We start from the raw sequence: 12601 nt of genomic DNA, 5'->3' as shown, positions 1-12601 counted from the left end.
GTCTGCCAGCTTTGTGAAATACTCCCTTGTGTCTAGTCCAGTGCTTCTAAAACCTCCGTGGCTGTGACCAAAAACGCACCCCTATATATTTTAATGTACGCTTATTAAGTACACATCGTCACGTACATCGGTACTTAATAAGCGTACATAAGTAGGGTGCGCCTCTCGTCACACACAGCCCACGTATTCATCGAATTACACCAACAGCACCCCTGATTCCACCAATCTAGGGAGTCAAATAATTAAAGGTAGGGAAGGCGATTTTTTTCAGAAGCACTTTTTGTTATATTTTTTGCAATTCTCTTTACATCCCGACAGCAATCAATACATAAAATGCTCTGACACTAAATTAAAAAAATAAAAAGAGTAATCTGTGGAAGTCGCAGGACCGTTATAAACCCATCCAATCATTTTAAGGTGTCCGGTTAAAATGATTGGATGGCCTAACTGCCTGTCAACCTATCTCCCTCCAGCAGTAGGCTAGTCAGGCAGCGCGTGTTCGCGTGTTTTGGAGGCGTGGCTTTGGAGGGAGGCGATAAAGCCCTAGCCAACTTGATATTTTGCAAGTGCAATGAATTGTAGGTCGAACTAGACAAGCAGAGAGTGTTTGTTTATTGTGTATTGGAATGATCAATATGTTTTGTATTGTTATTAAGAGTTGTGCGCTCATTTGTGATTTAGAGTGTGCCTTTTATTATTTCTTAAATGCAAAACAAAATCCAACTGTTGTCCAAATTTGAACACAATAAAATAAAATAACAATTATTTCTAACATCTGTGGTTTATTTATGTACTATTGTAATGAAACAATTTAATATTACCTGAATTTAAAAAAAAATGTGTTAAATTGGTACAAAACACCCTACATTTGAGACTTGATGACTTGACACCTGAAATTAGGGACTTGTGACTTGACTTGACCTGAGCTCGGTGACTTGGGACTTGACTTGAGACTTGCCCTTCATGACTTGGGACTTGACTTGAGACTTGAAGGTTAAGACTTGAGACTTACGACTTGCATAACAGTGACTTGGTCACAACTCTGACACACACACACACACACAGTATCCACCATCATAGACATCACTGGATTACTTGTTGAATGGCCTATACTTACTGGTATCTAATCCATATAAAGACAACAATTAAACCAGCAAGCAAAATGAACTGATTGAAATTGCCTACTACACACAGAGCCTCACGTTGACACAACTGTGTCTCCCTTCCCAATTTAATGGCAAGTGCAAGAGTGGATTCAGAAGATAAAAATTGACTAATATAAGAGACATTTTTTCCATTTAGTTTGGTTTCTCTGTACAAAAGGTTTGGGAGTTTAATCTTTTTTTTGTTCTTCTCTGGCTGTGTACAAAAGGAGAAGGTTGTGTGTGAACAGGATGGTTATAAAACCTTTGGGGGAAATTTGTTGGTTGTTTCTTGTTGCTAATTTGTGACTTCTCAAGCCTTGAAGATGGGGATCATTTTTATTGGGGGGGGGCAACTTGAGAAGTTTTGGAGATATTCGCAAAAATGCACTTTTCAAAGTTTTGTGGCATTTTTAAGGAAGGATGGTGCAAAAATGAAGAGAACTGAAGGCGATAAAGAAATTAACCGTACGTTCTAGAGTATTTTTGGCTATTAAATCGTTGACCCAGTTGTGAGCCTTTGAATCAGAAAGTGTAATAACTACATGAATAAATGCATAAAAAAAAAAGTTGGCCATGTCTGCGGTTGGGTCATCCGGTCTCAGAGTAAACTGACATCTGAGGCCAAGTTTACTGTGCAGGACGTGGCGAGTCTTACTATTAATTTTGGAGCCCATGTTAATAGGTTAGGGTGAGAGAGTGTCATCGCCGCAATCAGATAGTAAGGTCAAACCCTGTACTGTTATTTCTTGCATGTCTTCTTTCACCTGAAAACAGCCGTGTTTGACCAGACACATGGGCTATAGCTGTTTTTCTGTCAACATACTGTCTGGTAACATAAAAAACAGGACGAAGTCACAAAAGATGAACAGTCGGTCACATCACTGACATGCATAAACATGGTCAATGAAATTTACCAAAACTGTTCTTCTTATATAATTAACATGTCAGTCAACATCAAAAAAAAAAGTTAATCATGTAATATTACGAAACGAGAAAAAAATAATTCAGCTTTATTTCCCTTTTAAGGGGATGTCTTGATGCATGCTCAATAATCCAGCTAAGAAAGTCAAGGAAGATTGACCCATTTCATCTGGATACTATTGATTTGATATGATATACTTTATTGATCCCCGTAGGGAAATTATGCTCTGCATTTAACCCATCCTAGCAGTGTAGCTAGGAGCAGTGGGCAGCTGCCGTGCAGTGCCCGGACACCAACTCCAGTTCGTCTTGCCATGCCTCGGTCAGGAGCACAGACAGGAGTATTAACCCTAACATGCATGTCTCTATGATGGAGGGGGAACCTGGAGCACTTGGAGAAAACCCATCGCAGATACGGGGAGAACATGAAAACTCCACACAGAGGACAATCTGGGATGACCCCCGAGGTTGGACAATCCCTGGATTCGAACCTAGGACCTTCTTGCTGTGAGGCGACAGTGCTAACCACTGGGCCACCGTGCCACCCATTTTATCTTGTCCCATGTCCTTGTCTTCTAGAGAAAATGAGCAGTTTACTACTTTTATTCACAACCTTGAAAATCACTTTGTAGCTTCAAAATAAGCCTTTTTCTAAGACAGTACAAATATCGACAACATCAACCTGCGTGAGAGACCACGAGAGCTTTGGCTAATGAGCCTGTTAAGTTACGGCTCTTAAAATTCTGACTCAGCTTGGGTGATGTGTTCCATATGTCCGATACTATCGTTCCCAAATCTCCACGCTTGATCTCCCAGTGTACTAAAGGAAGAATGGACTGCCATCTCCCCATCTTGGAACAAACAAACATGCAATTGATTTCAAACGTGAAGGTAAACAAAGAAAGCATATTTCACTTTCCCAAAAGTGGAAACCAGGACTAGATTTTTTTAAACACACTGGTAGAATGCTTTGACTGTATCTCCAACAAGTTCGACTTTGAGACCTGTGCCATTTGGCAAGGCCACGACTAAAAGGAGAGAGGGGGAAAAAAACACAACACTATCTTCCGACTACATCTCACTAGGCACAGCAATAACTGCTCACTACACAACCAAAGCATCCAACCTATAGCTGAGCTCGTCTGTGATATTCTGACAGGCCAATATCATGAACCGACACTTAGTTTGGGCAAAATGTGACTTTTTGGTGAGCTAAAACCTTCATGCTAGCTAGCTAACAACTCCATACCTGGTGAATGCAACTGCTAACTGAACTCTGTGATGAAGTCTCGATCTTAGTATTTTTCAAACAATGTAGGATTAGCTTCAGAGCGTTAGTGATTCAGTCAACAGCAGCACACACTTTTTAAGTAACTACTTTAAGTAACGACAGCCTGTTCTGTTCTGCCTTAAGTATGTTTATTGACAGAATTCTGTCAATAAACGTTGTATCCAGATGAAGTGATTCAACCTTCTTTGACTTTTGAAGGGAGTTATAGAAGCTACACAGCTACAGTTTGTTCTGTCTTTAATGTTTTCAGAGGCGAAAATAGGAGGCGATGACCTCACTATATAATAAAATTTAAGTTCAGCCATTAACACATTGTGATGTCTGCTGTTGATCGTGTAAAACAACGTCAGTGCTCAACTGCCACACTCTTTACACATGTAATTCCCAGTGATAAAAGCCTAGAATACCTCTGACATTTCTAATCCGAGAATGCAATTTTTGACAAACATTTAAAAAGGACTGGATGTCAACTAATAGAATAAATAGGCAATACATTTTTCAGTCATCGGTATACAAGCATAGCTATTGTTAGAAAAAAAAAACCTTCCAAGCCACTACTTCCCTATTGAGCACAGTTGAAATCATTTTAGTTTCAGAATGAATTGAAAATGTGCAATAAAAGCCAAAGAGAGGGGGGAGGGAGGGTATCACAGAAGAGAAAGTATAAAAGAAACCAGATTACATTCACAGGTAGCTAGTGTTTGGCCTCAAAGTCAGTCCTGACTTCCGAATGGTTTTCCTCCTTGGGTTCTGCAAAATGAAGAAACAGACTAAGTGCATTGTTTTTTTTACATCAAGTGTCAATTATCAAGATGAGCGCAGTTTTTAGAGGAAGCAACACATCTGGATGCTTGTATTTAGTGCAGATTTTGGCTCAGTAGATATGCCTGTAAAGCTTATTCCAGATGTTCAGATGGGACCTGGAGAGGTTTGTTGTGTGCTGCACTGTTGCTCTGACTCTTCATTTCGTACTGAGGTGTGCTGGGAGAGAGGGGTGAGGGCGTCTGGGGCGTTTCTGTTCTATCACTGGCCGTTCCCTCATCGGCTTCCTCCTCCCTCTGCTGTATGGAGGAGAGGTACTGCTCCAAAAGGCTGCTGTCTGGACTATGTCTGCTGCTGCCGCCGCAGACAGGAGTTACCAGAGTCAGAGCTCGCACTGTCTCCAGGGAGTCCACTGTCCCGCTGCTGAGGAAGCTGTCCTCCTGCTCCGCCTGCTGCTCGCTGGTCGTCTGGAAGCCCGAGTCTGGGAAGGAGACGCCTGTGCCAGATGGGTCAGCGGTAATGGAGGCAACAGGTAAAGCTGATCCACAGATGCCGGGAGTCGAGCCTTGAGCCGGGGTCACAGCTTGTTTGATGCTGGCTAGCTGCTGATCAACAGACTGCTGCCAGTGCTGCATGGACTGGACCTGAAGTGAGGAAGACGGAATTGGGTAAAAAGGATTACGTTGAGGAGCAACAGCTGTCAGTTTAATGTCAGTTTAGAGAATGGCTACAAAATCGGATTTGTTTTCCAGACGAGTAACTCGGTAAAACCCCTGCTGGATGACTCTGCTGGCAGCAAAAAAGGGGTCATTGTTATTTTTCAATACATCAGTTTGTAATCCTGTCAAGTTACACATGCAGTCTCCCAACAACCCATTAAGAAGAATGATACATGATTAAGTTATCAGTGATGACGTAATCTACCTGGAAAACAACCATCAAATGGGGAAACGCATCTATTATTGCTTGGCAATTAACCAAGTAAGTTATCTGGAAAACTAAATGTTACTGTACATTCTAGATCGATGAGACACACATCATCACATTATAAGATGCATCATTCATGAATCATCAGAAAGCTATTGAAGTAACATCGTTGTCAGGGAGGTCAAGATCTTCCTAAGAGTGCAATTAACAACTTGTGAGAGGTGATGAATTTCTATTTGAGTGAGTGTGCGTGTGACTATGTATGGAAGGTTTTAGATAAATCATTTAAGTCCCTGACCTGTTTCCAGAGAAACTTCACAGCCTCTTCCTGCACCAGTCTCTGTAACCTGTCCTCCTCATATTGCTTCTGCACCCTGTGGAAGAAACATTTTTTTCATTGTTTCTGCATATAAGCTACAATTATATATCAAAGAAATTGTGGCGCGGATATATAATTCATTTTGAAATCACGACAAAGAGCAAATTATTTCCAAAACTTAATTCCAAAACTTGTCAAAAATCCAAAACATGACCGTTTGGTTTTTAAAGCCACAATCCTGAGGATAGTTGTTTTGTTTTTTTCCCCCCACTTACGATCACCTTTGACGGTACATGGTGTTTGACTCTAAATCCCAGAGAACACATTGAAAATGAAACGAGCTGCCAGTGCTGTTGTCAGCTCCTTCTCCACCTTCAAACAAATAAAACATAGTTGTACCTGGGTTTTAACTTTTAATGTTGTACTTTGTGTGAGCAATGGTAGCTTAATCAGCTTGTTAGCCATGACAACTTCACTACCTCTTCTGTTTTACTGTCCCCGTTCAGCTGCAATAGACCAGATCATTTTTCCATGGAAAGTTCTACTCTACAGTAGCCATTCAAATTACCAACTCCACAAGTGTTTGTAGATTGGTTATTGTCTTAAATGAATCAGTAACAAAGTATCAAAGAAGACATTTATTTGCATGAAAAGCTTCAGGACTGTAGCTTTAAACTAAAAATCCCACGATGAATAGAAAATAATTCTGGATGGTTCTGACAAACAACCTGAGGAGAAACTTAACAACAGCATGTGAGTTACCTCTGCAACTCTCCAGACAGGAAGAGGATGTGATCTTGCATCCGGCGCAGGCAGATTTCACTCCGGATCTCTTTAGCCAAAGGGTGGCAGTGGCGAGTGTACAGCCCCCTCCACCATGACTGGATCCGAACGGCTGCCCTGTCTTTCTCCAGGGAAAATGCTTTATTGGCACACTTCACTGGCTCTAACTGCTTGGACCCTGATCTCACCTGCATTTTACCACAGTCAGAGGGTGTTTCTTGTGGTGGGTCACCTCTGACCCCCAGGGTACCAGCTGTTGCACCGCTGTGGTAACCTGCTTCCTTGTACACATTTGGGTCTTTCTCTGAAGGTGGATAATGTGTCTTTTCAGCTTGGGGTTTCCTGGGCAGCGCCGGATGCTCTGGGGCCAGGGAGTCGGGCTCAAACGTGTCCGTCTCGTCCTCGCTGTCGGAGTGACTCAGTTGGGGCTCCTGATCTGGTGTGATAGGCAAAAAGGTGGACTCTGATGAAAGCAGGCTGCCACTCAGTTTGTCCTCATCTGTCTGCACGTCCTCCAAATGAACAGGCTCCTCCACAACCCGCGGGCTGCGAATCACGGGGGCAGATGGATGGGAGGGGTCAGGGGTCATCCAGGTGTTGAAGTGTACTGTTGGCTCTGTGCCAGGGGGAGGAAAAGAGAAGCAGATACAGAAAAACATGATGAGAAACTCGGGTGGGATAAGTGTTCATGTCTAACACCTCTGCTGAACACGTGCGTTGGAAACAGCAAAAACATTTCTCTTGTGTCTCTCCTGTTATATCTTTCGGTGAAGTACCCAATGTAGTTTAAATAAATAACCAGACTGCTAAACATCAAGGATTAAGAGAGCCGGTAAAGGCCTGGAGGCCTGTACAGGGTGTCTCCCCATCCAGGGTGTCTCCCCACCCGCTGCCCAATGACTGCTGGGATAGGCTCCAGCATCCCCGCGACCCCAATTGGGATAAGCGGTTTGGATAATGGATGGATGGATAGTGAAGACATGACCTGATATCTCTGGAGAGCAGCTGTGGTTGTTACCTGTCTCTCTGTCTGACGGCACAGAGGCCGGCAAAGGTGGTGTGGCTTTCATCCCTTCTCTGGTGCCCCCTCCTGGTCGAACAGTGTGTTGAGGACTGTGTGTCTCCACGTCTAGCTGTGTTGGGCGAGGAGGGCTTGGACTGCCTCCCTGGTTCTGCTGCAACAGCTGCCTTTGGTGAAACCTGACAGTCAAAGAAACAAAACAAAACAAAAAACCCAGGAAATAATGAAAGCTACAATCCTGAAGATTATCATTTTTGTTTAACTTACCGACACATACAATGGTACCAGCAACTACACTGATGTTTGACTACTCTAAATTCCAGAGATCCATGAAATGGAGAAACCAGTGCTGCTATGTCATCACTTTCCCCAACACCAAACAAGAAAATATGGTTGAACAAAGTGACCAAAACATCAGATGAACTCTGAACCCAAGCCAGTTGTGGTGGCTGAGGCAGTCCAACTAATCTGTTCAGCTGCAGTAAAACTCAAAACCCCTGAACGCCTACATTCAATGAGACCACATCCAATCTTTTTAGTAGAAATACTGGCTTTACATGGCCAGGCGCCAGAGTACATCAGTGAACTCTCAACTCCTTACTGTTCAAAAAGACCTCTTAGATCTGCTGGGTTGGGCCTACTGGTGGTTCCAGAGTCCAGGTTAAGGTCAAAGGGTGATCGAGCATTTGCTGTACTAGCACCTCAGCTTTGGAACAGTCTTCCGGTTAGTATTCGATCTGCTGACATGGTTTCTACCTTTAAATCCTGTCTTAAACATTACAGACTTGCCTTTTCGCCTTACATCTAGTCTTATTTGTTTTCATAATACAGCCCTGTGATGGTCTGGCAGCCTGTCCAGGGTGTCTCCCCGCCTGCCGCCAAATGACTGCTGGGAAAGGCTCCAGCATCACCGTGACCCTGTGAGCAGGATAAGTGGTTTGGATAATGGATGAATGAATACAGCTCTGTTGTGCAAACACCTGATTTGAAGTTTATTTCAATATTTTCACTTATTCTACCTTTTGGATGATTTACTTTTAAGTTTCTTTTATATGGTCTTCTAAATGTGTACTTGTATTTTGCTATTCCTATGTTTTTTCCTGTGCTGTTCTTGCATTTTCTTCTATATTTGTGACAGCAGCATGGATGAGCTCATGTCCTAGATGAGAATGAAGATCAGAATCAGAATTTATTGGCCTTGTATGTTTGCACACACATGGACTTTTCATCCGGTTTCATGGCTCTCATGGGGTGATGGTGTACTGAACATAGAATAACAACACTACAACACAACAATCTTCAGTTATATACACAGGGATTGACTCAAGCCCTCCCAAGTCACGCAGCCTGTCTCTCAGAAGAGGAATCAGAAATGAAAACACCATCTTTGTCATAGGGGGCAAGAAAATCCCACTTCTGTCCAAGCAACCCATCAAAAGCCTGAGGAGATGGTATACATCAGAGTTCTCTGACAAAGAGATGGGGAGAACTGTGTTGAAGCAGCTCTCAGAAGGCCTGGCAAGGATCGATCAAAGCCAACTCCGGGGGAAGTATAATGTGTGGTGCTACCAGCACACAGTTTACAAGAGGGTAATGTGGCTGCTGAAGATGCGTGAAACTCCCTCATCCACAATAAGTAAGACGGATGGGAAAGCCAACTCATTCATCCAAAAGTGGCTGGGGCTGCCATGGTGCCGCTCTGAAATGGGCATCTTTGGGAAGAACACCTTGCAGCTTCCACTGCAATCCATCAGTTTGGGCTGTAAGCAGAAACAGACCAGGCTGGTTCTCGAACTGAGAGTCCACTGATCAGTCAGCGAGGAACACAAATGGCAAGGTCCCTACTGGCTGGAAGCGGAAAGCTCAAACTGAGGTCGACCAAGTGGTTGGTAGGCTGCAGCACCAAGAAATGTTGGAAGGGTGCAGGCAGGAAGGGCAGGCCGAGGGTGGGGAAAAGCACCATGTATTTGGTCTAAGGTCAACGGAAAGAGAGAAAGAAGATGGTCGTATCAGAGGTGACAAGGATGGAGGAAGAGTGCTACAAGATCAAGGCTGTGTCACAGAGCCGACAAGGAAGATGAACAACCTCAGATGGGGTTGTTGGCTGGAAAATCAGCTGGTCAGACTTCTGCAAGATCCCACAGGCAAGACTCAGCTTCCTAATCAGGTCAACCTATGACACTTTCCCTGTCCTCAGAACCTCCACCAGTAGTTCTGGAACGAGGAATGCTGCTTGCTCTGCAATGCTCACAACGCAAGCCTCCAGCACATTTTGTCAGGTTGCAAGACTGTGCTTTCACAGGGGCACTACAAATGCCGCCATGATCAGGTCCTGATAAAGCTGGCCGAGGTGCTGGAGGGGCATAGACAGGAAAGCCAGGGATGTTCACCATCAGTGGAACACCACATCCATTTTGTCAGGGAGGGCGGAGGAAGAGGAAACAACAGGCCAAGATAAACACCAAGGCGCTTTTCCTCTGACCAGGAGTGGGAAAACATTGTTGGTAAAGGTCTGCTGCAAGTTTAGCATCACTGTTTCATTTTTTGAATATCATGATTGTTATAAAAAAATCAATATTGTGACATCCCAAGTTCATACCTTTGCTTACTAAGGATCTTCTCCAGCTTGGCATCCTCTGCCGTCTCTAGGGCGGGGGTAGAACTCAGGGGGCAAACAGAGGTCAAGTAGTGGACCAATTCGACATGCTGGCCCAGTCGGTACGAGCGACCTTTACCCTGACTGTACAGCCACTCCGCTTTTAAACTGAAATCATGAAAATCAAGCATGGGAGTTAGGATATTTCAAAAACGTTCCTGCATCTTTGTACTGGCACAGAATTTTTTGACCCAAAAACTGTACACACCCTTCCTTTTGTGAAACGACATATCCATCCAGAACCTTTAGGTTTAGACACCAGCTCATGATATAAGGTCGGTAGTCAAATCCAGGCAAAGAGGGGGTTGCCATGACACAAGGGTTGCTCATTATGGAGAGCTGCTCCAATTCATGGAGGGGTGCCAGATATGACACCTTTTGGAGTGAAGACAAACAACAAAATAAGAGGAAACAAGAGGAAAGGAGAAAATAAACTCTTCTGGCTCAAACAAACAGTAATAACTTCCTATCAGCTATACTGTATTGCCATAATGAGGGAGAGAAAAAGACTTTTACTTCGTTGAGATCCCTAATCTCATTTTCAGCCAAGGAGAGAATGGAAAGGTGTGCAGGTAAATGGACAGGAACAGTACAAAGTGTTGTGATGCTGTTCCCATGGAGCAAAAGGGTCTGCAAAGAAACGACAGAAGTTCAGTTCAGAAGTTCAGGGGTCAAAGCAAATAACTCTGTAACCTCATGTTTAACAGATTCATTTATTTATCCACTCACTCATGCACGCCCTTTGACCCCTAGAGTTTGAAACACTCACCTTTAAAGCTAACAGCTTATTCAGATCACCAATGTTAGATATGTTATTGTCAGACAGGTCCAGGTGTTGAAGAGATACGCAATTGTTCAGCTGCTCAATGACCTAAATGAAATTTCAAAGAATAATTCTCTTATTGTATGTATAGGCTGAAGAAATGTCATTATCTGTACAAAGATATTCTTTTACTATGTGTGTAACATAATCTTAACCCATATATAAATAACAAATATGAGAGGTCTCCTTCTCTCAAAAGATGCCCTCTCTCCTTACCTTGATATTATTACCAGACAGGTTAAGCCATTCAAGGTGTGGTAAGTCTCTCAGGCCCTCAATGTAGCCAATACTATTATTGGGCAGATTCAGAACTCTCAGCTCTGTTAGGCGGCAAACACCCATCATTCGTACCAGACGGTTACTGGCCACGGATAGCTTGAGAGAAGGAGACGGAAGTTCAATAAGTCAAATAGACAAAACTCTAAATATATAGATATCAGTATCGGGAATCAGGAACAACTTATTTGTCATTTCATATTATGTACTATGTACACAAAAGAAACAAAATTCTGTGTCCCCCAGCCCACAGCAGTGCAACACAAAAACACATATCAAAAAACATACAAAAACACCACCAAAAACATACAAAAACAGAGAGAACAAAAACATCAGACATGGCATGCAGCAAACTAATCTTTTGAAGACATTTGTACATTTGTTAACAGCAGATGTCAGCAAATGCACTGTGTAGCCACTTCTTTTACATTTGAATTTGCTTGTTTTGTCTATTTTCATCTGTTGTTTTGATTCACATCGCTGAATGACAGGAGGTTAACATTCAGGCAGAAGGTACACATAGCCTCTAGTAATGAGGAACCTGACTTACTTGCTGGAGGCCTGGGCTCCTTTCCAAATGGTCCAGTTTCATGATATGGTTATGATCCAGGAGGAGAGTGTGGGTGTCCTCAGTGCAGATGAAACTGGGATCTAACTTCTGAAGGCCTTGGGATGACAGATCCATCACAGGACCTAGAAGGAACAAGAGAGACATACTTGTAGGAGAGCTCATGAATATAGCAGCTCACACAGACACACTATACAAATAAAGTCGGATACTTGTAGGTATTATCAAATGTGAAATTACAAGCAAATAAGGCAATACAAGCCACCAACAACTTTGCAGTAGGCAGAGGACGATTGCGGCAGGAAGGTTTTTTTTAAAGAATGGAGTTGACAATACCTACAATATTTTTGTTGAAATTACATTAGTCAGTATCTATAATATATCTATTAATATAAGCAACATCGCATGTAGATCTACAAGGACGGACGAGACGTCTTAAGTCTAGCCTTCGACGACATCTTTATCAGTGAAAATGAGACATGACGACTGATGTCAACAGTACCTTGGATCAGTGATGAACGTGATCAAATAGAACGCGATCTAAATCAATAAAAACTGTATTTATATAGCACGTAAATCCATATAATGCTCAATGCGCTGCGCAGCGAATTAGGGTGCACGGATAAATAGGTAACGTTAAAAAAGGCCAAACGAAAACATCTGGCTAAGCAGCTGTTCTCAGTATCTAGGTGCATCGCTTATCGGATTTGTGATTCTGCAATCTCTACGACTCGAACCCAGTTCTTTCTGGCAAGCCCCAGTTCTGGGACTCTGAATCCGGTTCTGTAAACTCGAACGCCCCAACACTTGACTATGGTGACGGCGGGCCTCGAACCCCTTCTTACAGTGGCAATGCATCTTCTTAGTTAAATAAACACGTTGCGTTGGGTAGCTTGACTAACTGGCCAAAAAGATCCGTCGGACACTCACCTGCATCTTTATCAAATTTCAGATCTGAGACACCCATTTTCACCCCCGGTCAGGACCTGCTGCGGACAGCCGCCGACAGTTAACTGCAGTATGGCAGAGCTAAAAAGGGTTCAAATACCGCGACATATATTACTGGGAACTGTAGTTCTCAGTGCCCCTTGCTCCCATTAAGCGCAGAG

General features: G+C 43.2%; 1 protein-coding gene across 1 annotated transcript; it reads right to left on the bottom strand.

Annotated features, from left to right (window-relative positions):
- Window positions 1-4242: 4242 nt before the first annotated feature.
- Window positions 4243-12459, bottom strand: cep97 (centrosomal protein 97). Its single transcript, XM_056289976.1, has 11 exons — window positions 12423-12459; window positions 11475-11617; window positions 10865-11023; window positions 10595-10696; window positions 10342-10455; window positions 10034-10200; window positions 9769-9933; window positions 7167-7348; window positions 6128-6764; window positions 5345-5420; window positions 4243-4763 (listed from the first exon to the last, which is right to left on the bottom strand). Exons 1-11 carry the CDS (start codon window positions 12457-12459, stop codon window positions 4254-4256), a joined length of 2292 nt encoding a protein of 763 aa, XP_056145951.1. The 3' UTR covers window positions 4243-4253.
- Between the last annotated feature and the right edge of the window lie 142 nt (window positions 12460-12601).

Source organism: Lampris incognitus, chromosome 11 (genome assembly GCF_029633865.1).
Source record: "Lampris incognitus isolate fLamInc1 chromosome 11, fLamInc1.hap2, whole genome shotgun sequence".
Lineage (NCBI taxonomy): Eukaryota > Metazoa > Chordata > Actinopteri > Lampriformes > Lampridae > Lampris > Lampris incognitus.
The sequence above is the reverse complement of the archived record's forward strand: the minus strand, read 5'-3'. Positions and strand labels throughout refer to the sequence as shown.